Genomic DNA, 25,890 nt, shown 5'->3' with positions numbered 1-25,890 from the left:
GGCATTAGGCAGCCGGCTGGATTTTCAGACACTCTGGCAGATCTAGGTTGTATATTGTTCTGAGCCTACAAATGACCAGCGGCACAGTGGTTAGCAATGCTAATACAGAATATAGCTGCCCTGTGGACCAACTGGAACCCGCCCTCCGACTCTGCTCCCAGTCAGCTGTACTCTGTAAACTCCCAGCTCCCTTCTCGCTCTTTGAGGAAATTAAATGAAAAGGAGCACCTTACTCCCTCCTCACCTACCTCCCTCAGTCACCAAACTCTCACTATAGCACTCAAATGCACCCAAATTCAGCACTCAGTGCGTTCAGGTTTTTTTTGATGTGGAGTTGCCGGCGTTGGACTGGGGTGAGCACAGTGAGAAGTCTTACAACGCCAGGTTAAAGTCCAACATGTTTGTTTCAAACACTAGCTTTCGGAGCACTGCTCCTTCCTCAGGTAGGAGCAGTGCTCCGAAAGCTAGTGTTTGAAACAAACATGTTGGACTTTAACCTGGTGTTGTAAGACTTCTTACTGACTTTTTTTTGTCACACCTGCTGCCAGAGGGATTTCCCTGCTTCACTGTATTCACATGCAAACTCTTGGTTCATTTAACAATGCCACTCCCTTTAATATCTTGTTTAGGTCTTCATCTCTGTTGATGAAGTGGACCAGGCGGACAAAGTCTTTAAAATGGTGAACGACGCAACGACAACGATGGTTAACATTGACACCCCAACCGCAGCAGCGGAAGAGAGACCATCAATAGAGTTTGACTCCCCAGATTCTGGACTGCCCTCTTCGAGGAATTATTCTGTCGCCTCGGGACACTCGCGAATCCTTTCGAGCACCGATGACCAAAGCTTGTGCCTGGAGGATGGTGTACTGGAGGAAGAAGATAGCATGGAGGCACACGGGGTTGACGGACAGACCGCCGATGTTGGTGACCCTGCTCCTAGGAAGAAACATGTCCTGCAAAAGGTGGAAGCTCAGGACTCGTTGTCGGAAGACCAGCTTTGTACTCAGTTAGACTTGATAATGTCCGAGGAAAGCAGCTCGTCTTTACCATCGATGACATACACGGTGAGTGGGCTTCAACTCTATTCTGAAGAGACAATAAGTTAAGCATAAAGGGGACAGGCAGTGAAATCTCATCCAACATAAGGGAACAAGTTTCTTCCTTTTTGGTGTCAAAGTGCATCACTGAAATGAGTGGGTGGCTTTAATTTACATTTCATTGGACGTGAGCTGTTTGCATCAAAGTGCCCTCGTGCATTCTGGTAGGATTTAGTGGGCTGAACATCTTGAAGTGCATTTGGGGTCTTCCAAACTCCCTTATTCCTTGTTAGAGCTTTCAGAGGAGGCAATGGGATGGAGTATATTTCTGGCATTTGTTCTATGCGTCCTTGAGATGTGAGCATTGCTGCCAATATTATTGCCCATCCCTAATTGCCCTCACTAAGTGGCATGGCTGGTCCATTTCTAAGGGCAATTGCTGTGGTTCTGGAGTCATGCGTGGGCCAGTCCAAGTGAGAAAGGCCGATTCCCTTCCCTGAAGGTCAAGAGTTGAACCAGATGAGTTTTTGCACCAATCCAGTAGTTTCAAGATCCGCATTAATGAAGGTCACCTTTTATTAAGGTTCCAGGGATTAATATGGACTGATGATGAAATATCAAAAAATATTATAATTTCTGAGCTCTGAGGGCCGTTCCAAAGACGGTTGGGATAAAGTACCATCACGGCATTGCATGTATAAAGGACAACCAACCTGGGATTGATAATAGAATTGTGGAGTGAACAGATATTCTGGAATTATGTTTTATACCTTATGAATCACAGAAGGCTGGTGTGCAGCTATAGCAAGTAATTGGGAAAACTAATAGAATTTATTGTGAGGGGATTTGATCACAAAAGTAGTGAGGTTATGCTTCATTTGGACAGGGCACAGGTGAGACCACATCTGGAGTGCTCTGTACCCTTTGGGGCAGCACGGTAGCATGGTGGTTAGCATAAATGCTTCACAGCTCCAGGGTCCCAGGTTCGATTCCCGGCTGGGTCACTGTCTGTGTGGAGTCTGCACGTCCTCCCCGTGTGTGCGTGGGTTTCCTCCGGGTGCTCCGGTTTCCTCCCACAGTCCAAAGATGTGCGGGTTAGGTGGATTGGCCATGATAAATTGCCTGTAGTGTCCTAAAAAGTAAGGTTAAGGGGGGGGGTTGTTGGGTTACGGGTATAGGGTGGATACGTGGGTTTGAGTAGGGTGATCATTGCTCGGCACAACATCGAGGGCTGAAGGGCCTGTTCTGTGCTGTACTGTTCTATGTTCTATGTTCTACTGTATTGGTCACCTTATTTAAGGACAGGTGTAAATGCATTAGAAGCAGTTCAGAGAATGTTTACCAGACTAATACCAGGAATGGGTGGGTTGTTTTATGAGGAAAGGTTGGGGAGGTTAGATTTGTATCCACTACAGTTTAGAGATTGAAACCTTTAAGATCCTGAGGGGTCTTGACAAGTTGGAAGTGGAGAGGATGTTTCCTCTTGTCGGAGAATCTAGAACATGGGGTCACTGTTTAAAAATAAGGGGGTCGCTCATTTAAGACTGAGATTAGGAGAAATTTTTCTCTCAGAGGATCGTAAGTCTCTGGAACTCTCTTCCTCAAGAGGCAGTGGAAGAAGAATCTTTGAATATTTTTAAGGCATATCTAGATAGATTCTTAATTAACAAGGGGGTTATCAGGGGTAGGGTGGAATGTGGGGTTGAAGTTCTAAACAAATCAACCATGATCTTATGAATATCAGAGCAGACGGGAGTGGCCTCCTCCTCCTGATTCATATGTTCATATGTAAGGTAACATTAGGGGCTGGTTTAGCTCACTTGGCTAAATCACTGGCTTTTAAAGCAGACCAAGCAGGCCAGCAGCACGGTTCGATTCCCGTACCAGCCTCCCCGGACAGGCGCCGGAATGTGGCGACTAGGGGCTTTTCACAGTAACTTCATTGAAGCCTACTCGTGACAATAAGCGATTTTCATTTAATCTGAAATGGAATCTGTAGAATTCTCTACCCCAAAGGGTGAAGAATGCTCCGTTGTTGAGTATATTCTGGGCAGATTGATAGAAGGGAATTACGAACATGGGGGTAGCGCAGAAATGTGGGATTGAGATCGAGGAGTACTCCTCATCTTACTGAATGACAAAGCAGCAGACTCGAAGGGCGAGATGGTCTACTCTAGCTGCCATTTCCGATGATCCGATCTCAGCTACCCTTTCTTGACTCCTCCCACTTTCTACCTGAGATCTTAGCTGTGTTGTTCATGGTTTAATTAAATAATGAACCGTCACATTCACACTCTTGCCCTGCAGTCATTTATCCAGTCCCTCTCCCAGTTGCTGACTATTTACCATGCTTTCCTCTAACCCCTCCAAGCAATTCGGCACCTCATCTTAAATATGTTAAATTTTGTGTTACCTCCGTCCACATTTCTTCATGGCGCCGGAACGCTTTTGAGACATTGATTAATTCTGTTGCTCCTGATAAGTTGGCTTGTCCAGCAAAGTGACAACATTGAGGAAACAGAGGTTACGTTGTTCACAAGGGAGTGTTTCAGCCATTCGGGATTTGCAATTTTAAATACCTACAACCATTTGAACCACCGTTTGACCTGTTTTTGCAGCTATTCCTGGAATGGGAGCACCACTGCATTTCTGAATGGCTGGCATGGCCCAATTTGGGGCAGCAGGGTAGCATGGTGGTTAGCATAAATGCTTCACAGCTCCAGGGTCCCAGGTTCGATTCACTGACTGTGTGGAGTCTGCACGTCCTCCCCCTGTGTGCGTGGGTTTCCTCCGGGTGCTCCGGTTTCCTCCCACAGTCCAAAGATGTGCGGGTTAGGTGGATTGGCCATGCTAAATTGCCCGTAGTGTCCTAATAAAAGTAAGGTTAAGGGGGGGGGTTGTTGGGTTACGGGTATAGGGTGGATACGTGGGTTTGAGTAGGGTGATCATGGCTCGGCACAACATTGAGGGCCGAAGGGCCTGTTCTGTGCTGTACTGTTCTATGTTCTATGTTCTAATTCACAAGTTTGATACCGGAGTCACGTGTAAGCCAGATCAGGTAGTGGTGCCAGGTACCCTGAGGGCAGTAATGAACCAGTTAGTGTTTTATGAGAATCTAGTAGCTTTTATAGCTGTTTTTCCCTGTTGCCTTTCCCACGTCCCATGATTTGAACTCCTGACCTCTGGGTGAATGGTCTTGTACTCGCCACCCAATCCACCAGAGGATCATAACTGGAGCAAAGCAGCTGATGTACTGTCGTATAGCCAAACCGATAAAACAAAAGTGGTGTGCTGGGATCAGGGGCAAGACAACAGACAATGGTGCATTGGAATTCTACATTTGAATTGAGCATGTATTTATTAAAACTCTTACCTATAATTACTGAACACCATTTGAATATTCCTCATCTCTTAGACAGAACTGATGGATGCTGTATCATTAAACTGGCATCGGATTGATAAGGATGTACAGCGCTGCGATAGAAATTACTGGTATTTTACCACAATCAACCTAGAAAGATTGAAGACTGTAATGTGCAGGTATGGCTCCGAATCTGTTGCTTTACTGCCTGTTAGATACGCATCACATATGTTCCGATTCCGTGATTCAATTACGTTCCTGCACATTTTTGTTTTCTCGTTGACTTGCAGTTATGTGTGGGAACACTTGGACGTGGGCTATGTCCAGGGAATGTGTGACCTCTTGGCACCCCTAATGGTTATTCTGGACAATGGTAAGAAATTAATTTAACAGGACTTGACTAAATGTTCTAGTTGTTCACTCCGATCTTAAAATGTAATTTAACATGATGCAATGGTCAGAACATCTTCTTTGAAGTGGTGGTCTAAGCTCTTGAACATCTTGTGGGGAACAGAATTGAAGGTACCAAGGATTCGTATGAACTGATAACGAAATGTCACAAAATAGTATGGTTTCTGAGCTCTTCTCAATGTAGGCCTTTACAAAGTTGCTTGCAATAAAGTACAGACAATGTACTACAGAAGGAAGGACAGCCAATCTGGAGTTGATGCTGATACCTATAATATTCTGGAGGAGTTTGATTACTTTAAGGAAGCATTTATACCAAATTTGAGCAAATGATACTTCCAGGGCAGTACTGAGGGGTTGCTGCACTGTCAGAGGCTCAGGTGAGATGCCAAACTAAGGCCCTGTCTGGCTTCTTGAGTTGACATAAAAGATCACATGCATTATTCAAATAAGAGCCAGGGGGAGTTCTGCTGATGCATTGACCAATAGTTATCCTTAAACCAACATCACTAAGGAGCATTTAGATGAGCGCTTAAATGCAAACAAGTCTACAGGTCAAGTGCTGGAAAATGGGATTAGAACGGATAGGTGCTTGATGGCTGGCGCATGCATGATTGGCCGAAGGGCCTCTTTCTACGCTGTGAAGCCCAATCAGTCTGACTCGACGACTAAAACAAATTATCCAACCATCTTTCTCAGTGGTATTTGTGGGATCTTGCTGTGTGGAATGTAGCTGCCGCATTTCCTCCACTGCAACATTGGATATACTCCAAAAAATTACCCCATTGGCTGTCGAGTACTTTGGGATGTCCTAGGTGATAAAAGTGACTATATAAATGGAAGGTTATTTTTTTCTTTAACCCTTTGAGTGATATCAAAGCTGGGAGCTCTGCTCCACGCGGGACTCGGATCCCTGGAACACCAAAGTGTTTCAGTTTTGGCATCTTGAAGAAATATTATTGGAAACTGAATTGGAAACATTGCATGCAGCTCCCAGTCTCCGCATATCTGCCCTATGAAACCAAAGGACAACGCTGGCCCCCAGTAGAATTAGTTCAAGTGCTTAAATCTCCACCTGCGTTTTGACAGGATTGTTTTTTTGTTTCCTGCTAAGAGCCCCTGGCGTACAGCTGCTTTACTCAGTTAATGAAGAGGATGAATCAGAATTTTCCAAATGGAGGTGCCATGGACACTCACTTTGCCAACATGAGATCCTTAATACAGGTAATGGGGCATGGGAATGGGATTCAACAAGGGTATTTAGAACGGATTGGTACATTGGCAAACCCCACTTGAGGAATTTAAATTCAGTTGATTAACTTGGAATGAAAAAGCCAGCACGCTGGGTCCACAGCCGACAATGGTGTGCGTGTAACTATCAGATTGTTACATAAATCTATCCAGTTCACGAATGCCCTTTAGGGTAGGAAATCTGCCTCCCCATCCTGGTCTGACCTACGCATGGCTCCAGATCCATGGCAATATGGTTGACTCTTAACTGCCCTCTGAAATGGCCTTGCAACTCATTTGGTTGTAAAGAAGACAGCTCACCACCTACTCCTCAAAGGAAATTAGGGATAGGCAATGACTGCCTGCAATGTCAGTGACACCCAGGTCCCACGAATTAATGAATATTCACCCCCCCGCCCCCTACTGCTAATCACCCTTGAACGGAGTGGCTTGTTCAGCCATTTGAGGGGCAGTTAAGCATCAACCACAGGTAGGTCAGACCAGGTCAGAATGGAGCATTAGCAAATCAGATGGGTTTTGCCAATTGAAGATAATTATCATGGTGACCATTACTGAGATTATCTTTAACCAGATTTATTAATGTCCGGGGGGGGGGGGGGGGGGGCGGTGGGGGGGAATTTGAACCTGTGTCCCCTGAGAATTAACCTGGGATACTTGTCCAGTGATGTTACCTTTGCAACACCGTCTCTCCATTTCCATGGTACCTTGAAGAACACCTAATACCCTTCGCGCTCTTCTGTTAGGAGGTAAGATTTTAATTAGTGACTAGGTCCACAATTAATGAGACATCAGGGCCAGGATTCTCCCCTACCCGGCGGGGCGGGGGGTCCCGACGTTTTGGAGTGGTTCCCGCTCCGCCAGCTGGCGTGAATGGCCTTTGGTGCTACGCCAGCTGGGGCCGAAAGAACTTCGGCGGCCGGCGTAAGTCCGCGCATGCGCCGGAGCATCAGCAGCTGCTGACGTCATCCCGGCGTGTCCCCCCCCCCCCCCCGAGTAACCTCAATAATAATAAAAATCTTTATTGTCACAAGTAGACTCACATTAACACTGCAATGAAGGTCCTGCGAAAAGCCCCTAGTCGCCACATTCTGCCGCCTGTTCGGGTACACAGAGGGAGAATTCAGAATGTCCAAATTACCTAACAGCACGTCTTTCGGGACTTGTGGGAGGAAACCGGAGCACCCGGGGGAAGCCCACGTAGATACGGGAAGAATGTGCAGACTCCGCACAGACAGTACCCAAGCCGGGAATCGAACCTGGGATCCTGGAGCTGTGAAGCAACAGCGCTAACCACTGTGCTACCCTGCTGCCCTATGGATGGGCACCGTGGTCAGTCACTCCATTCCTGGCCCTTCCTGCTGTCGTCTGTGGTTGACGATTCCACCTGACTGCAGCCCAGAGTCTCCAAAGCAACGTCCAATCCAGTCCGTCAATGCTGGTGACAGATTCTTTCCCAAAGCAAATCTCAGCTCCTATCAGTTCTTCTCGCAGGGGCCACAAGGCTAAACGGACTGTGTAATATCCAGATTGTTTACATTGCCATCAATCAGGTGTTATGTCCAACAGTTAAACTTCATCTTCTGATGCTTTAGGTGACCACACCAGATAGGATTGCTCAGCAACTTAGTCTGTAGTCCAGCGTCACAGAATGCTGTGGAACAGCACCTCTGAATATGTACAATTAAAAACTTATTTTTGTTTTCTATTTTGAGCAAGTGAAAACAAAAACTTGAACAACAAATGTGCTGGCCAGTATGGAGACGAACCAGATCTAGGGAAACATGTCAACTGCTGATTAATAATAATAATACTGTTATTAATAATAATCTTTATTATTGTCACAAGTAGGCTTACATTAACACTGCAATGAAGTTACTGTGAAAAACCTCTAGTCGCCACCTTCCAGCGCCTGTTTGGGTACATAGAGGGAGAATTCAGAATGTCCAATTCAACTAACAGCACATCTTTCGGGACTTGTGGGAGGAAACCGGAGTACCCGGAGGAAACCCACGCAGACACGGGAGAACGTGCAGACTCCGCACAGACAGTGATCCAAGCCGGGAATTGAACCTGGGACCCTGGCGCTGTGAAGCAACAGTGTCAATCACTGTGCTACTATTTATTTCTCCAGTACAACTTTGTTTACAAATGTTAATTTATTTTAGTAGCTCATTCCCGCTAGTAGCTTGGTCCTCCAGTATTCCAAGAAGGTTCTTTATATCTCCCTTCATGAAGACAGACAAAATATTTGTTTAGTTACTCTGCCATTTCCTTATTCTCCGTTATAAATTTTCCTGTCTCTGCCTGTAGTGGGCCCACATTTGTCTTTGCTACATTGTCCGTGTGTGCAGCACAGTGGTTAGCACTGCTGCCTCACAGCTCCAGGAACCCTGGTTCAATTCCAGCCTCGGGTGACTGTCTGTATGGAGTTTGCACTTTCTCCTCGTGTCTGCGTGGGTTTCCTCCGGGTGCTCCAGTTTCCTCCCACAGTCCAAAGATATGCAGGTTAGGTGGATTGAACACGCTAAATTGCCTCTTAGTATCCAAAAGGTTAAGTGGGTAATGGTGATAGGGTGGAAGTGTGGACATATGTTAGACTGCTCTTTCCAAGGGCCAGTGTAGACTCGATGGGCCGAATGGCCTCCTTCTGCACTGTAAATTCTATGATTCCTCTTTACATATCTATAGAAACTTTTGCAATCAGTTTTTTGCTAGATTAATATTCTACTTTCTCTTTATCGGTTTCTTAGTCCTCCTTTACTGAATTCTAAAATTCTTACTACCTTTTTGGCAACTTCATATGCCTCTTCCTTTGATCTAACACAATCTTTAACTTCTCTTGTTAGCCATGGTTGGATCACCTTTCCTGCTGTGTTTCGTACCTCAAAATAATGTAAATTTGTCGTAAACCATATATTAATTATTTTTAATGCTAGCCATTGTCTTTCTGCCATCATACCTATTAATGTAGTTTCCCAATCAGTCTCAGCCAATTTTCCCTCCCACACCTTTGTTGTTTCCTTCATTTAGATTTACAACCCTAGTTTCAGATTGAACTGCACCACTTTCAAACTTGATGTAAAATTCCATCATATTATGGTCACTCTTGCCTAGCAGCTCCTTTACAGCGAGATTATTAATCAGCCCATTCTCATTGCATATTGCTTTGCTGTCCATTCTAGTCGAATGTAAGTTGTTTTGCTTTTCAAACATGTTTATACTACAACGGTAAGTAGGGAGTCGACTTCTGGTTGGCGAGCGGAGCGGTCGCAAAAAAAGGGGCTCCCGCAAGTCAACGAGGTCGGGGCTTTTTTTCAGGGGGTCTCCGCAATGGGAGGAGGGGGGAAAAAATTCAAAGCCCCACGAAATTGGTGGTAGGGGAACCGTGCCCTCGGCAGCAGAGCGATCTGGCGGCAGCAGCAGCGGCAACAAAACCACCCCCCCCCCCCCCCCCCCCAAGGCACCAGAGCGCAGGCCAGGATCGGAGCAGCAGCGGCCCGGACCAAAGCGGGGCCGAACCTGCAGAGAGGAGGGAACGGAGGAGCGACCAACGACCCAGCCGCCCCCACCAGGAGAGCGCAGGGTGCGACGAGCGGCGGCCCAGACCAAGCAGTGACCACCACGAGGCAAGAACAAAGAGGCCTCTCTCTCTCTCTCTCTCTCGACCCTGGGAGCGGGAAACGAGGAAAATAAAGACGGAGGAAGACGGGAGGAGCAGCAGAAGTGGAGGCAAGCGCGAGACGGCAGCGAGATCCGTCCGGGAGAAGCAGGCGACAACAACACAAAACACGGCCAAGCATCGCACACTGTAATTATCTCCCTGGCACCCAAATGTATATTTGCCTCCGTCCCCCCCCCCCAAACAGTCGCCTACTTACGTGGTGTAAATAATTTTGCCAGGTGTACAGAGCTGCCGCTGTCGAGCTGGTGCACAATACCCTACCAGTTATTCTATTTCATTTTTTATTTTATTTTTACTATGCACTATTTTCTTTTTGGTATGTTGGGGTGTGCCCTTCTCTTATATGTATATATATATATGTTTCTTATCCTGTGTACATAACGGTAATTATACCTTGTTCAAAACCCAATAAAAAAACATTTATTTTGTAAAAAAAATTATACTACAACGCGCCCAGTGATCTAACACCGCCCTCTCTTTGTATTCCAGTCTTGCATCTACCCAGAAAGTACTGGGCTTGATAATGCATCAACTGCGCTGTGTATTAAATAGCCGCAGTGGATAAAACCGCCTGGGCACATTCAGCTGTTTAAAAATCCTAATTGTGACTTTGCTCGTGCAGTGATGTCAGGGAGGTTGTGTACAGTACCTGGTGTGAACATTGTTGAATCCCAATGGGTCCACAGCCAGCAGAAATTGTAACTTCACCTGCAGAAATGAGATTTTCACTTTGAACGTTGCTGTTGCCCGGGGCGGGGGGTGGGAGGGGGGGGGGGGGGTCACTGCCTGCTCTATACCCACCTCTTCAGCTGGTCCTCCAGAACCCTGGTGATAGCATTGACACTCCCTCTGTATTACAGTACTGCTGACATGATGGAAATGCTGTAGCACAAAGTGAAAAGTGACAAGAGTTTCCATGGCTTCATTTTTTCAATTCGTACATGGGATTTGTTACCGGATGCACAAAGTTAATTCTCATCATCAGACTGAGTTGTGACATTATCTTCAATTCCCTTTCAGATTTTGGACTCTGAGCTCTTTGAGCTAATGCACCAGAATGGAGATTACACCCACTTTTACTTCTGCTATCGCTGGTTCCTGCTGGATTTCAAAAGAGGTAAGCGAGAGGGTTCTCGTTGATTTATAACGGGTAGTTTCATAGTCACTTTGCTTTTCCCATCTTTTTTTAAGCAGTTTACCTACCTCTGAGCCAAAAGCTCCGGATTCAGGTCCAACCCCAGGACTTTATTAGGAGAACAAAGGTAGTTTTAAAGGATTTATGTTTGTGTTGGTAAACGTTAGAAATAAGTTATAGTTTTAAGTGGGTTTAATTTAATGTTTCTGTGTCTGGAAAGGTAACCTATAGTTAGATTCACGCTGGACAAAGGTGTTTATATGTGTGGGGGTTGGTTGAGTTCCAACTGTGTTTCTATTGTGCTTAAGAGAGGTTCTGCGCATGCGCACCGATGAGTGGGCACGCACGCGCAGTGCGCCCGCATTTTTTTATATGGTCGCCATTTTGAGGGTCGCTCAGAGCCGGCGTTTGTAAAAGCTGGTCGCTGCGGTTGATGTGTGCGACTTTGCGCAATCGGGAGCGCCACGATGGACGGCTCCCGCGACCCACCCGCGGGTGGGTCGCGACCCCCACTTTGAACATGCCTGCTCTATACCCATCGGGCGCGACTCTCTGCCCCCCCACGCCGGGTGGGAGAATCGCGGGAGGGCTGGGTGAATAACGCCACGCCGCCCTGGCACCCCCCGCGATTCTCCTCCCCCCCCCCCCCCCCCCAAAATGGTGTGTCGCGTTTTGCGACAGGCCGCTCGGAGAATTGCCGCTCGCCGTTTCTAACGGCGACCAGCGATTCTCCGGCCCGGGCGGGCCCTCCGCCGCCCCGTAAGATCAAGCCGCCATGTCTTGCGGGGCAGCGGAGGGGAAGATGGCAACCGTGCATGCGCGGGTTGGCACCGGCCAACCTGCGCATGCGTGGCTGACGCCACTGCCGAAATTCACACGCCGCCGCTCCTAGCCCCCTGGGGGGGAAGAGAATATGGGGCGAGGTGCGGCCTCCGACGCCGGAGTGAAACACTCCGGGTTTCACTCCGGCGTCGGCTGCTTGTCTCCCTTTGGGAGAATTGCGCCCATCTTTCCCATATAACTGTTTAAATGCTTTTTAAAAGACAAAATTGTACCTGCCTCTACTATCATGTCTACTTCTGCCTCTGGCAGCTCGTTCCTGACACTCACCACCCTCTGTGTGGAAACAATTTCCCCTCTGGACGCCATGTGTATCATTTATGATTCGTGCTTGTGTTTCGAATGAATGTTACCGTCAAAATAAGCGTGCCGTGAAACATGTCACTTAAAATGACTATTTTTTGGCACAGAACTCTTGTACGAGGATGTGTTCGCCGTGTGGGAGGTCATCTGGGCAGCAAAATATATCTCCTCTGAGCACTTTGTCCTTTTCATTGCCTTAGCTCTGGTGGAAGTTTACCGTGAGATCATTCGTGATAACAACATGGATTTCACGGACATTATAAAATTTTTCAATGGTGAGTTCGCCCTCCTGCAGCCTCACATTTGCCTCTTTGTGTTTCTCTTAGTATGTATGAAAGTTTCGCTGTCTTTTTTTTCTGCTTCATCTGTCTGACTCTGAATGTCCAGCTGGTAATCCCAGGGCATTCTGTTGGCATTCGTAGGCACTGACCCAAAAAAGCTGAAGTGGCAATGTCCTCATTTGCTTGGCCAAGGAATGGTTATTAGCACAGGAAGACTTACAGAGGAAAGAAAGGACATTTAAATCCCAAAACAAGCTGTCTGCATAACTTGGAAGACGACAGCAGTATTATCTGCTATCTCACCCCGTTTACCATTCTTGAGTCAGCCTTGATGCTCTCAACAGATCATGAGCTGTGGGGGTGCCATCACTGCCAGCCCCAGTCCTATCGTTGATTTTTCAGCACTGAATAGCAATGACTGAGTTTCTTTATGGCAAACCAGCCTGGGATGAGGCCCAGTTATAATGCCCCTATTGGCTGAAATCGGCTACTTCGGGATAGACTGAGGATCACATCTTCCTATTTAGTTATGGTCCAGCAGCACACCAGTTCTACATTCACTGCCTCCATTCGTGAGTCTAGGAGATGGCGTGCCATTCTTCTCCAGTCAGATTTAGAACTGTAACTTCTGGTGGAGTGACAATTGATTCGGCCTGGGGTTGTGGGGATAGGGAGGGGGAGTGGGCCTGGGTAGGGTGCTCTTTCGGAGGGTTGGTGCAGACACGATGGGCCAAATGGCCTCCCTCTGCACTGTAGGGATTCTATGGTAACACTAGCTGCCATAAAACAGATAAACTTAAAGGTTCAGCCACTGAGAAGCCAGGGGTGTAAGTGTCTTTTGGAGGTAGGTTGGAGGAGGTGTGTGTGTGTGTTTGGGGGGGGGGGTGGTGTCCAAGGGGAGACAGCGGGTGTTGTTTGGAGAATGGGAGCAGCCATGGTGGGTAGGATCAGTACTACAGTTATCCAGAAGTTGGAAGTGGTTTTAAGTTTTCTAACGTTTTCTGGGTAACCACTGATGTAAGACAGTCAGAACCATCAAAGTTTGTAATTTAAATCCCACTGTCGGGAGGTTCCCTTTGAAGGGTAATTGGCCATCGGAAGTTTGAACTTCCCGGGCGATTGCCATGCAATCCTTACCTGGGAACCTCTGGGGGGGGGGGGGGGCATGTTGGGGTACCTCCAGTCCAACACACTGCCCTGGAGCTTCAGATGTTCTGGGCCATCATTTGTTGTTAACACAGAATGTTTCCAGGGATGGGAACATGCAGTTTTGTGAAGGTTTTAGATCAAGTAAATAATGGGGAACTGTTTCCATAGTCTGAAAGCTGAAAGGTTGATGACCAGATTTAAAGCGATTGGCCGAAGTACCAGAGGGGGGTGGGGGACACACGAGGAAAGGCTTTATCGTGCAATGAGTGTTTCACGGTTTGGAATGTACTGGCTGAAAGGATGGAGAAACCGATCCAGTAGCAGCTTGCAAAATGGAATCGGATAAACTGCTTGAAGGGGAAATAATGCCAATGATGAATTTTCTGCTTCAGAAATGGCGGAGCATCACGACGCCCAGCAGATCCTGAGGATTGCACGCGAGCTGGTCTACAAGGTGCAGACACTGATAGAGAACAAGTGATGGAACTGAGGGAGCAGGAAAGGTATGCAGATACTCGGCTTCCAGCTCGCAAAGCTTGAGTGGGGGACCTCCCTCGTCTCTCCCCAGCTCTCTCTTTCTCTCTCTCCTTGCACCGGCTCCTGTTGCCCTCCACTTGGGAAACGATGACTCCAGGAGATTGAGTTGATCACTTCTTCCATACTTCAGAGGACGCTGCGCGCTGAATGGAAAATGCAAGGCAGAAAAAGAGTTGCGTACACTTTTTTTCCCCCTCCTGATAAGGTTCAACAGTCACATTTTAGAGATGCTTTAACGTAGTTTATAAAACCACATTTTCCTTTATGTTCCTTCCCCGTCTCTGCCCACCTTTCGCTGTGTGTGTGTTTTATTTTATTTTTTTAAAATCTCAATGAGTGCCTAAATATTAAATGTGCGGCAAAACAAACACCTTTCACCATCCACCATTCACCATTCCTGTACCCCCAAACTGACAGACGGGTACATCCTAAACACTAAACTAAGAAAAACTGGGGATCTCCCCCCACACACACACCCCCCCCGATCTTTGCATTTGTGAAGTCGTGTTTTTAAAAAAAAAAAAAATTTAGTGTACCCAATTCATTTTTTTCCAATTAAGGGGCAATTTAGTGTGTTCAATCAACCTACCCTGCACATCTTTGGGTTGTGGGGGCGAGACCCACGCAAACACTGGGAGAATGTGCAAACTCCACACGGACAGTGACCCAGAGCCGGGATCGAACCTGGGACCTCGGCGCCGTGAGGCAACAGGGCTAACCCACTGAGCCACCATGCTGCCCCAAGTCCGGTGTTTTTTTAACTTCTGCTGACCGATTGATTGGATGTGAATGGTCCAGTGTATATTTGGAATACCTTTCAGCTTAGATTGATCCAATTTTCTGGACTATTTTAGCATGTTTACATCGAAATATGATATTTTAGTTTTATTGAAGAATGTTGCCAATGACTAGATGTTCTACAATTCTCTATGTCTCTGTAATTCAAAAGACTCCCAAAGCGTTGGGAATACATTTCTACGTGTTCTGCAGTATTTGCTATCTTTAAAAAGATTAATGGTTGAATCTTGTGGTATGTCCATCATGTAAATCTGGATTGAGTGGAATCTGTTTGGGTGTTTGCAGGTAACCAAACTGATTCAGATCCAGGAAGCCAGTGCTGGCCTGTAACGTGCTATTGGTTCGCCCAATGCCCCACTAATTATTTGCGTCTCTTGTAGTTTGGCCCCAATGGTTTGGGTCATTGTAAGTCTAAACTCTGGACTTCCCCCAGCAACAGTCGCCAACACTGTTCTTTGGGGTTAGTCGCTGGGATTTAAGCAAGAGCCGGGGCAAGGGGGACAAGGCTTTGATGTTAATTTGCCTCCTGCTCCTTCTCCCCGCGTTAAAATTCCTCATCTCTGCATGAAGCTTTTTTCCAGTGACCCAACCAGTTGAAGAGACAGGAAGCCCTGAGACCTAAACTTTTTCTGATCTAATCATCAAAAACTCAACTTCTCAGCCCTGTATGTTACTAGAGTATAAGACTCGATTGAAGCAGTATGTATCAGAAATGTGTTGTGTATAGTTTTATTTCTGCACTGATTTGTATTTTCCTCTGCCATTTTGTTCTCCTTTGTACCTTATTCCTGAAGACACTGACTCGTTATTGACAAGGATTCAAAGACGCTACGCACTTTGTTTTGTACTCCTGTGTCCATTAGTCAAACGCATGCCCTAAAAAGACACCAGATTATTTAACTATAGGTTGAGTGGGCACCATCATAGCAAAGCCCATTCTTGCTCATGTGATGTCCACTCCTGACTGCAATGTATCACAGGAGGTGGCAGGAATGGCCATTTTCTCTCTCCTATTCCTAATCCAGGGGTGCTGAGGTCAACTGTTGCATCCTTTTCCTCCCGCCCTGGCTGTGATAGCCTCATGGAACATAGATTGGGAATAGCGTGGGACGTTCCAGATCTCTGTAGCCAACCCACTCCCTGGGCGAACTAGCTGAACCAGCGGTTACGTTCCCACCCTCCCTGCAACACAGTTTGAAATCTCTTGTACCGAGCGTGAAGAAGACCATTTCCTGACATTTGCCCCTCCCTAACTCTCAACGGCAAAGGCAAGTGTCCTGTTCTGACTCTAGCTGGCTAGTTTGGTGACGTCACACTAGTCGGGTTCTGAAACTGGGACCACGCAACCAAACAGAACTGTCACCAATTGCCGTGCAGGCTGATGTGCTCGTGTGGCCATTATTCAGCATTGATCAGAATTAGATTGGCAAAGCGTGTGGCTATCAAAACAAAATCACTGATGTGTGGATGCATTAGCTTGAATAAGCCTGCCATTACGATCTAACCGCAGTGATGCACCATCAATTGGACTCGAGTCGTGAAGAAGTTCCAAATATCAGGCTTTAATGAACTAGTTGTGTGCCCGGCAGTCGACTTACAGAGAAAAGCCGACTGCCGGCTGCTACTGGTTCTTATACCCCGCCTCGTAGGAGCTGACTGACCTCAGCCAATTGGCAGAGAGACACATGACCTGCCTGAGCCAATGGGCAGCGAGTCCTCTGCACCAATGGCAGCACTACTCTGAGGTACCCTAAACCTCCTAGTCATACCACCACATGCAGTAAAGCTACAATTGGAGTGCATTAAAAGAATGGTCAGTGCGTGCAGTTTTTCTTCTCTCTAAATTCCTTTTTGTCCCTTACGGTTCGTTCCAGCCAATTTATTGTGGCATGCATACCCACTTTTCCACACTGCGCACTCCTGCTGGGTAATGCCAATATTGACACTCGGAAGCATCAGTGTTACTGATCACGCTGAAATGGCAAGGATCGGAGGTGGCATATAGATAACCTACTTCAGTAAGTTACAGCTCCCCGTCACACAAATGTTAGGCCTTTCAATTTTTTAAAAATTTACAGTCGTCCGGGGGCGTTGCTAACTATGAGGTTGAGGCTACATCCCAGCAGGGGGAAATGGATGCAACATGACCACTTACAGACGTTTGAGAGTCTACCCAGAGACAATGAACAAAGTGTTTATTAATTGGGTCAAATTTGCCAAGGATTTTCTGTGTGGCTATGTGACTTTTATATAGATAAATTTGAGAGGGGGCGTAAATCTCTTTTATTTTAGCAAAACTAAATGTCAGATTTAACTTTTTTATCACCGTCATTTAGGCACTTCAGCTTGAATTAGCCTCTGACCCACACTGTCTAAAATCTACCTCAGATAGCCGAGTTGTGTGATGAATTCCTAAGTGTAAATAAAACACTTTTACAAGCAGTCAGCATTCACACACTTAGAGAATCTGTATTCTTTTTCTCCTTAATTTACTTAAAACATTCCCTTTCTTGGCCATTCTTGGTTGTATTTGAAAAGAGATACAAGGGTATCTTATTTACGTTTCTACTTGGCCTCTGAAGCGTGGTGGGGGGGGGTGGGGGGGGGATTTTTTGCCCCCTGTGTCTTTCTATTCCTAAAGAAGTTTCTTGATTTCCCACTATAACTTGTGCAGAAAATCAGCCTCAGCAAAGAAATGTAAATGGCCATTTCTGCATGTTCATTGCAGAATATTTCTGCAGGACTTCTGACAATATTCTGAAGTGAGATTAATTGAAACTTCACTGTACACCCATTGTCTTGTACCTCATTGCCGGCTTCAAGGCCACAAGGCCACACCCAGCGGGTAATTGGCATCCCGTGAGTGAGAACTGTCATTGAGAGACAATCCCCCAGGCCTCTAACAGAATTCAGCTACAGGGCAGAAACTGGATAAAGGTGGTGTTTTTTAAATAATTGCAAAGGGACTAAATTCTTGGAATGAGGGGAGGGTTGAAGGACCAAAGTTGTCTTTTTGTTCCACTCTCCCTGTGAGGAGGAGAATCCAATTGATGCTCGGACAAAGCAACAGAGGCAGAAACTCTTTGAAAGGTGCTGTTGAATGTTCCTATCCCACTGGTACAGATTAATCTGTTGCGAAATCTGGGTGAAGGGTACCCCATCGTGATTAAAAGGACTAGGCGAGAAGACCAATCCATGATGGACGATGCAACGCTAGGTTTTAAGAGCCCATTCATTGTAGGTCAAATGGCAGCATCGAAGTAGGCCAGGGAGCGTTAAGGTCTGGGAAAGATTGAGTTAGACTACGAGGCAATAAATACATATTCCTTTGTCCTTTATCCACCAGCATTTTTATGCTTCATAATTAAGCGTTCCAGGTGACGTAGAAAGAAATTTTAAAATTGACAAGCTATCTCGTGGAGTTTCCCCAAGAGTTTTGGATAATATGACCATTGATCTGATGATATCCAACAAATAGTATTGGTAGGTAAAGGGTTAGGTACAGGTACAAAGCCAGGTAAATGGAGTTTAGGTGGTGATCAGCCAGGAGTCGGACTAAAGTGAACGGTTGAGCGGCCTGGAGGGTGTAGATGGTCCACTCCTGTTCCTCAGAATCGCAGCACTGTTACGGTGCAGAAGGAGGCCATTCGGCCCATTGTGTCTGCACCGGCCCTCCAAAAGAGCATCATGAATTGGTGCCATTCCCCTGCCCCCCCCCCCCCCCAAACCGTACCCCTGCACCGTTTCTAATCAACATTCCGATCGTAATATGGCGCACCTTTTAAAAAGCAGGTTTAGCAGGATGCTAAATGTTTTAACCGTGATTGTAATTTTAAAAAAATTACTGTGTAACAATTGGGAAATATCCTCTCTCGAAATACACCACACATTGGGGTTATGTTGCTCCTTCAATGAGCAATAGGAGAGCACCTTTTTTCCTTTGTAATCAGATCCAGAAATTAAAATGTGGGATCCTGAAACTTGGAAGCACGCAATTTCTGAAAACGATTTTGTTTTTCATTAGCAAGTTGCTTAGCCCAACAACTTAGATTTCTAGCACCTTTCGAATAGGAAGGCCCCCCCCCCCCCCCCAGGTCCTCCATTAGAGAAGAAAGCACAAGTGTCTTCTTGCTCAAAATTTCCCCCTGTACCTCTTAGACTTTTATTGCTTATGAAATATATAAATGTTTGGCTTCTGCTTTAACCCTTGTTGAGGCGATGATTGTGTTCTATAATTGGACTTTGTGTAATATTCTGTTTGTAAGTACTGTACATATTTAACTTGTAAATTGTCAGTGTTAACCTGCTGTATTTCTTGTATTCTGTTTGTGTTCTGCTGAAAACAGCTGACTTTGTTCCAAATTTATGGAGCATTTCTTTCAACTTGTGGCCATCAACGAGGCCGGGTTAAATCTCCCACTCGTGTTTTCCCCCTCCCAAACAGTCTTTTCATTTCAAGTTGACTCGCGTGCTCTGAAGCATATTTCAGCAGTTCATTGCATTCCGAGTGGAGCGATTGTTTCAAAGTTTTGCAAATTGCGTTACATTGGGTAATCCTTTCAGACAATAAGCTTCACTCTGCAGAGTCCCCGCACAAAGAGGGGGAGTAAAGTATTGGGAATGCAACTGCTACTGGGAAAGGCTGGCGGACGGTTTGGCCTTGTGGCATGGTTAACCTCAGTCAGCACCCTGGGGCCCCGCGGGGGGAAAAAGCTCAGAAGAGGGGGCTTTGAATTTCTAGTGAGTCCCACTCGTCCCCTCCAGGAGTTAACTGAAAATTCAGTGATGGGGACGTATCACCGATCATAACATCTTCAGGATTGAAATGCCTGACAACAGTTCACTCCAGGGCTGTACACTGTCTGACGCTGCGGCTTGACCACAGCACAGCTGTCTGTGATTTTGTCTGATAACTATTACATCAGCATTGCGAAAATGATAGGAGCATTTTGCAGAGCCCTCACCTGTCTGTACAATCAAACTACTAATACAAAACGGTCAGCAAAATCCTCAATCAACTTGCCCCTATGAAAGAGCAGATTGGAACTGGATTGGAATTTATTTTAGTAATAGTATTTATTTTCTTTAAACTAGATCATAATTACCCCACTATTTGTAGCTGCTTAACTACACTGCTTATTATTTAATCAGAAATATTCTGCACTGCAGGAGTTGGGGAGGGGGAAGAACAAAATCTATACTCCACAGCACCAGTCATTCGGCAAAGGGCATAATTTGCCTCAGGTTTCTGACCTGTTCAATGAGCCTGGGAATGGCCATGTGTAACATTGCTGTATGAACCCCAAATACCACTGTATCAAAGTTCACGGTCTGCTCTTTCGATGGAGGCCTCAAACAGGTGAACACTTGTATTAAAAGGCTGGGTTTGTGCCCTGATGTACACACACTGTTATTTCTGAGTGGTTATTTCTTTCCCCAACCTTGACCGGAACGTGAATGTTACAAATAAATCTGAAGCTTGCACTGCCTTTGAGATGTGGTCGGGTTGATAAGCTCTTACAGCTGTGAATCAATGTGTGCAACTCTCGTTTACTCAGTACCTTTGTTATGTTGTACATGTGAGACTGCACCTTAAAAACTTTGTGTCACGCATTACTTATTTATTTTGGGATTTTCTTTTCTCTCTCTGTTGAAGGATGTACCTTGAATGTAATGTTGTATCAATAAAATATTGTCTCTGCATTATTTTGTTGTCTGTTGTGCAGTCGTGTCTGACATCCGAAAAGGTGGCGCTGGAGAAAGAATAATGAACTATTCAGCAGTCTCTCCCCAAGGCAGCCAATTGTTGAATTGTAGTCAGTGTTGTTACTTGAGTTAATGGGGGCTGCCAATTTGTACACCGTAAGCTCCCGCCATCTGATTTTTTATTAAGTGGAAGACTACCCAATCATTTAATTTATTTCACGTTCATGGGACCTTGCTGTTGGCTGTACAAGATTTGTTATCTTACCGCAGCTGTATAGGGCCTTGGTAAGAACACACCTGGGGTACTGTGGGCAGTTTTGGGCTGGCAACGATTGTCACATGAGGAGAGATTGGGTCGCCTGGGCCTGTATTCGCCGGAATTTACCAGAATGGGAGGGAATCTGATTGAAATGTATGAAATTCTGAGGTGGCTGGACAGACTTGTTTCCTCTGGCTGGGTCAAGTCACACAAGGAGTCACAGTCTCAGAATGTGGGGTAGGCCATTTAGGACTGAGCTGAGGATTTATGTCTTCACTGGAGGGGGGTGAACCTGCGGAATTCTCTGCCACAGGAGGCTGTGGAGGATACGTCACTGAATATATTTAAGAAGGAAATAGATTTCTAAACTCTAACGGCGCCAAAGGGTATGGGGAGAGTGTGGGAATATGGTGTTGAGATAGAGGATCAGCCGTCATCATCATATTCATAGAATTGACAATGCATTCGGCCCATCGAGTCTGCACCGGCCCTTGGAAAGAGCACCCTACTTAAGCCCACAACTCCACCCGATCCCAGTAACCCCACCTAAACTTTTTGGACACTTAAGCGCAATTCAGCATGGCCAATCCACCTAACCTGCACATCTTTAGACTGTGGGAGGAAACCAGAGCACCCGGAGGAAACCCACGCAGACACGGGGAGAAAGTGCAAACTCCATACATACAGTCAACAAAGGTCGGAATTGGACCTGGGCCCCTGGAGCTGTGAGGCAGCAGTGTTAACCGCTGTGCCACCGTGCCGCCCACTATTGAATGGTGAAGCAGGCTCAAAGGGCCAAATGGCCTACTCCTGCTCCCAGTGGCGGACTGGGTCTAAAAATATTGGTTGCCACTGGACAAAGGGGGCCCACCCACAACTACAATGCTATCATTTAATTTTCATAACGAATAAATAAAATTTTCAAAAAGTACATATGGAAAAAAGGGTACAATTAAAATTTTTGTGGAAAAAATGTGTATTTCTTAGTAATTACAGTGTACATGTACTGTACATATTACTGGCAGTAGATACCAAATGTAAATACAGAATGTTATAATTGAATTTTTTATTTATTTATTTTTAATTTTAAGTAATTGGTTGATATTTTTAAATAGTTTACTGCACAATTTACACATTAACAGATAGTTCAAAAGCACAATAGAGCATTACATGCAGTCCACTATATTAAGAGCAATCGTTTGTGTTCGCTAGATGATTGTGCGAATCTGCCAATAATTGCTTCTGCATCCAATTCATCTAACAATTCCTTTTCAATGGATAGCAACATGTATGATTCCAAATTCTCCTCAGACAGCAAATTTCTTAACCTTGTCTTTATGATCTTTAGCTTTGAAAATGTCCTCTCACATTGGACTTGAGTAACTGATGACTTTATAAAGTTCATAAAGGTTATCATATGCCTTGTCATGAAGTCTGTTGGATGCCAGGATTTTTAGTACACACGATGGGCAAGTGCTGCGAATTTTACAATTGTTGCAACTGGAATCCATATTCTCACCATCATTAAGCAATAGCTTTAAAACATCAAAGTTTGAAGCAAAAGAAAACAATTCCAATATTACTTGATCTTTGCTGATTTGTGGAAGCAGCTTAATAATACCTTCCAATGCTTCATCTTCAAGGCCCTTTTCTGCAATAGTGTTAAACTTTGCTGGGTCCAAGCAGGACAAATCTTTATACAACTGTTTGTGTTGTACAAAGCGTGATTCTAGTGACTGGACAATGCAATCCATTATTAGGTTAAACACATTTACTCAAATCAGCTAGAGAATCTGAGGAATTTCTTTCATCATCAATAAGCTCATCTGCCATTCTTTTCTTCTTCCTCTGCCTCTTAACTGGCAATGGTGTTTCCAACGCATCAATTTCCAATGTTTGATTTTCATCCATATTCATCTGTGAAATCCTGTCATTACATTTATTTACAAATTCTAAAGCCTTGCTGTGAACGTTATCAAATGTTCTTGTCTGTTCCTTCAACTTTGTTGTAGCTGAATCTACCAAACTCCATGCAGTAAACATATCTAAACCACTTGTCTGTAGATAACTTGATAACGGGGTTGTAGTTTCAAATATATACAAGTAAGTAAATGCTGTCAATATGGTTTCAAACTTTAGAAGACTTTGAAGTAAAACATTTGCTTTTCTGAATCTTGTATCATTGATAAGCATGTCAATAGATTTACGAAAGTACTGGCAGCGACATCATCAAAACATCCAAATATAGTTGTTGCTGCATTGGATTTTCCTGACCATCTGGTCTCACCAATTAGCTTTAATCGTTTCATTTTTTCTTGTCCTAGATGTTTTCCAACATCTTCTATCCATACAGCCATTCTCTTGTATGATGCTTTCACAAAAGTTGCTATATTCTGGAGCAAATTGAAAAAATAAACTGCAGGCACACAACATTTTGTTGTTTCAGTTATCACCAAATTCAAGACATGGGCATAGCACCATATATGAACATGTTGATCAGCCACATCAGCAATTTTACTTTGTAAACCATTATACTGGCAGCGCCATCTGTGCTATCAGATAAACATTTTTGGGGGTCAATTTTAAGATGCTGTAATGTTTCAATCCATAGATCAAAAAGTCCCTGTCCTGTACCATCATTACTTGGCACAACTGAAAGTAGTCGCTCACAGATAATACCTTTAAACACATACCGAATAATAATGCTAAACTGATCGATGGATGAATTATCTTGTGTTGAATCAACCTGAATAGAATAATATTTTGCTTGAGAAACTTCATGACTAATTCTTTCTTGTATCATATTCTTCATAATTTTGATTAACATGTTTATAGTTGTTTTACTCAGGTATGTAACAAGTCCACCACGGCCTTTACTTTGAGCCTTTCCTCGTTGCTCTAATCGTTTGATTCTTTCTTTAGACTTGTTTTGCACTGCAGAAACGTGAGCTACCATAATGGGGTCATATTTTGCCATCAACTGCACTGTAGCTAAAGAATTGCCATGATTCAGAACCTCATTATCTAGCGTGTAGGCCGATTCATTTCTGTGACCTCGAAAAGGAAGTGCTTGCTTGCCTGACATCTTTATGATGTCTATAATCCTCATGACAATACTTCTCTGCTTCAATACTTCTTCTTTCCTTTTAATTAGTGATGCTGCAAAAAATTTATCTAAGGTGCCATCATTAACTTTTTTTTAAAATAATTTTTATTGAAAACTTTTATATTTATATAACAACAACGAACCGCAATAAAATACCAACAATAACAATAATGATAACAGTCATAAACATTCGCCTATCCTCAATGAACAACAAAACATATTAACAACAACTTAAATTAACACAGTATTAAGTTAATAACCATAGAAAGAAGGAAAAAGAAAATAGAAACAATAAAGAACAACCTCCATTCCCCCCCCCCCCCCCCCCCCCCCGGGTTGCTGCTGCTATTAACTAAGATACCTATCTTTGAGCCAGAAAGTCCAGAAAAGGCTGCCACCATTTATAGAACCCTTGTACTGATTCTCTCAGGGCAAATTTGACCCTCTCCAATTTTATACATCCCGCCATGTCACTGATCCAGGTCTCCACGCTTGGGGGCCTCGCATCTTTCCACTGCATCAAGATCCTCCGCCAGGCTACTAGGGACGCAAAGGCCAGGACACCGGCCTCTTTCGCCTCCTGTACTCCCGGCTCCGCCGCAACTCCAAAAATCGCGAGTCCCCAACCTGGTTTGACCCTGGATCCAACCACCCTCGACACCGTCCCCGCCACCCCCTTCCAGAATTCTTCCACTGCCGGGCATGCCCAGAACATATGGGCGTGGTTCGCTGGACTCCCCGAACACCTGGTGCACCTGTCCTCACCCCCAAAGAACCTACTCATCCTAGTCCCGGACATATGGGCCCGATGCAGCACCTTAAATTGGATGAGACTAAGCCTCGCACATGAAGAGGAAGAGTTGACTCTCTCCAAGGCATCCGCCCAAGTCCCGTCCTCTATCTGCTCCCCGAGTTCCTCCTCCCATTTAGCCTTCAGCTCCTCCACTGACGACTCCTCCACCTCCTGCATTACCTTATAAATGTCAGACACCTTCCCCTCTCCGACCCACACCCCCGAAAGCACTCTGTCCATCGCCCCCCGCGAGGGCAGCAAAGGGAATTCCTCCACCTGTCGCCTAGCAAACGCCTTTACCTGCAAGTATCTGAACATGTTCCCTTGAGGGAGCCCAAATTTATCTTCCAGTTCCCCCAGGCCCGCATATCTCCCGCCAATAAACAGGTCCCTCAATTTACTGATGCCCACCCTAAGCCACTCCCTAAATCCCCCATCAGTGTTCCCCGGGATGAACCGATGATTTCCTCCTAATGGAGCCTCCATCGAGCCCCCTGTTTCCCCCTATGCCGTCTCCACTGTCCCCAGATTCTCGGGGTCGCCGCCACCACCGGGCTCGTGGTAAACCTCTTAGGAGAGAGCGGCAACAGCGCCGTTACCATGGCACCCAGGCTCGTACCTCGACAAGACGCCATCTCCATTCTTTTCCACGCCCCCCCCCCCCCCCCACCACCCTCTCCATCACCCATTTATGCACCATTGACACATTGGCCGCCCAATAGTACCCCAAAAGGTTGGGCAGCGCCAGCCCGCCTCTATCCCTCCCTCGCTCCAGGAAAACCCTCTTCACTCTCGGAGTCCCATGTGCCCACACAAAGCTCAAAATACTGCTAGTCACCTTCCTAAAGAAGGCCCTGGGGATGAAGATGGGCAGGCACTGAAAGAGGAACAAGAACCTCGGAAGCACCGTCATTTTGACGGACTGCACCCGCCCCGCCAACGACAATGGCAGCATGTCCCACCTCTTGAACTCCTCCTCCATCTGATCTACAAGTCTGGTGAAATTATGTTTGTGAAGAGTCCCCCAGTCCCTGGCCACCTGCACCCCCAGGTACCTAAACCTCTCCCCTGCCCTAAGCGGGAGCCTACCAATTCCCTCCTCCTGTTCCCCAGGGTTTACCACAAACACCTCACTCTTGCCTAGATTTAGTTTATAGCCTGAAAAGGTACCAAACTCAGCTAGCAGCTCCATCACCCCCAGAATCCCTCCCACCGGGTCCGCCACATACAGTAGCAGGTCA

General features: G+C 45.7%; 1 protein-coding gene across 5 annotated transcripts in view; it reads left to right on the top strand.

Annotated features, from left to right (window-relative positions):
- Window positions 1-25,890, top strand: part of sgsm2 (small G protein signaling modulator 2) — a 283,232-nt gene that overhangs the window by 216,983 nt on the left and 40,359 nt on the right. For 4 of the 5 annotated variants that reach the window (XM_038814473.1, XM_038814469.1, XM_038814471.1 and 1 more), the window contains 7 exons: window positions 630-1,067; window positions 4,456-4,580; window positions 4,692-4,774; window positions 5,924-6,033; window positions 10,763-10,859; window positions 12,128-12,295; window positions 13,843-14,618. In XM_038814473.1, coding sequence (XP_038670401.1) covers window positions 630-1,067; window positions 4,456-4,580; window positions 4,692-4,774; window positions 5,924-6,033; window positions 10,763-10,859; window positions 12,128-12,295; window positions 13,843-13,931 — 1,110 coding nt within the window. In that variant the 3' untranslated portion in view covers window positions 13,932-14,618. Of the gene's footprint in view, window positions 1-629; window positions 1,068-4,455; window positions 4,581-4,691; window positions 4,775-5,923; window positions 6,034-10,762; window positions 10,860-12,127; window positions 12,296-13,842; window positions 14,619-25,890 lie in introns of those variants that run through there. The other variant, XM_038814470.1, reaches the window with a different exon arrangement.

The sequence above is a fragment of the Scyliorhinus canicula genome, chromosome 12, assembly GCF_902713615.1.
Source record: "Scyliorhinus canicula chromosome 12, sScyCan1.1, whole genome shotgun sequence".
Lineage (NCBI taxonomy): Eukaryota > Metazoa > Chordata > Chondrichthyes > Carcharhiniformes > Scyliorhinidae > Scyliorhinus > Scyliorhinus canicula.
The sequence above is the reverse complement of the archived record's forward strand: the minus strand, read 5'-3'. Positions and strand labels throughout refer to the sequence as shown.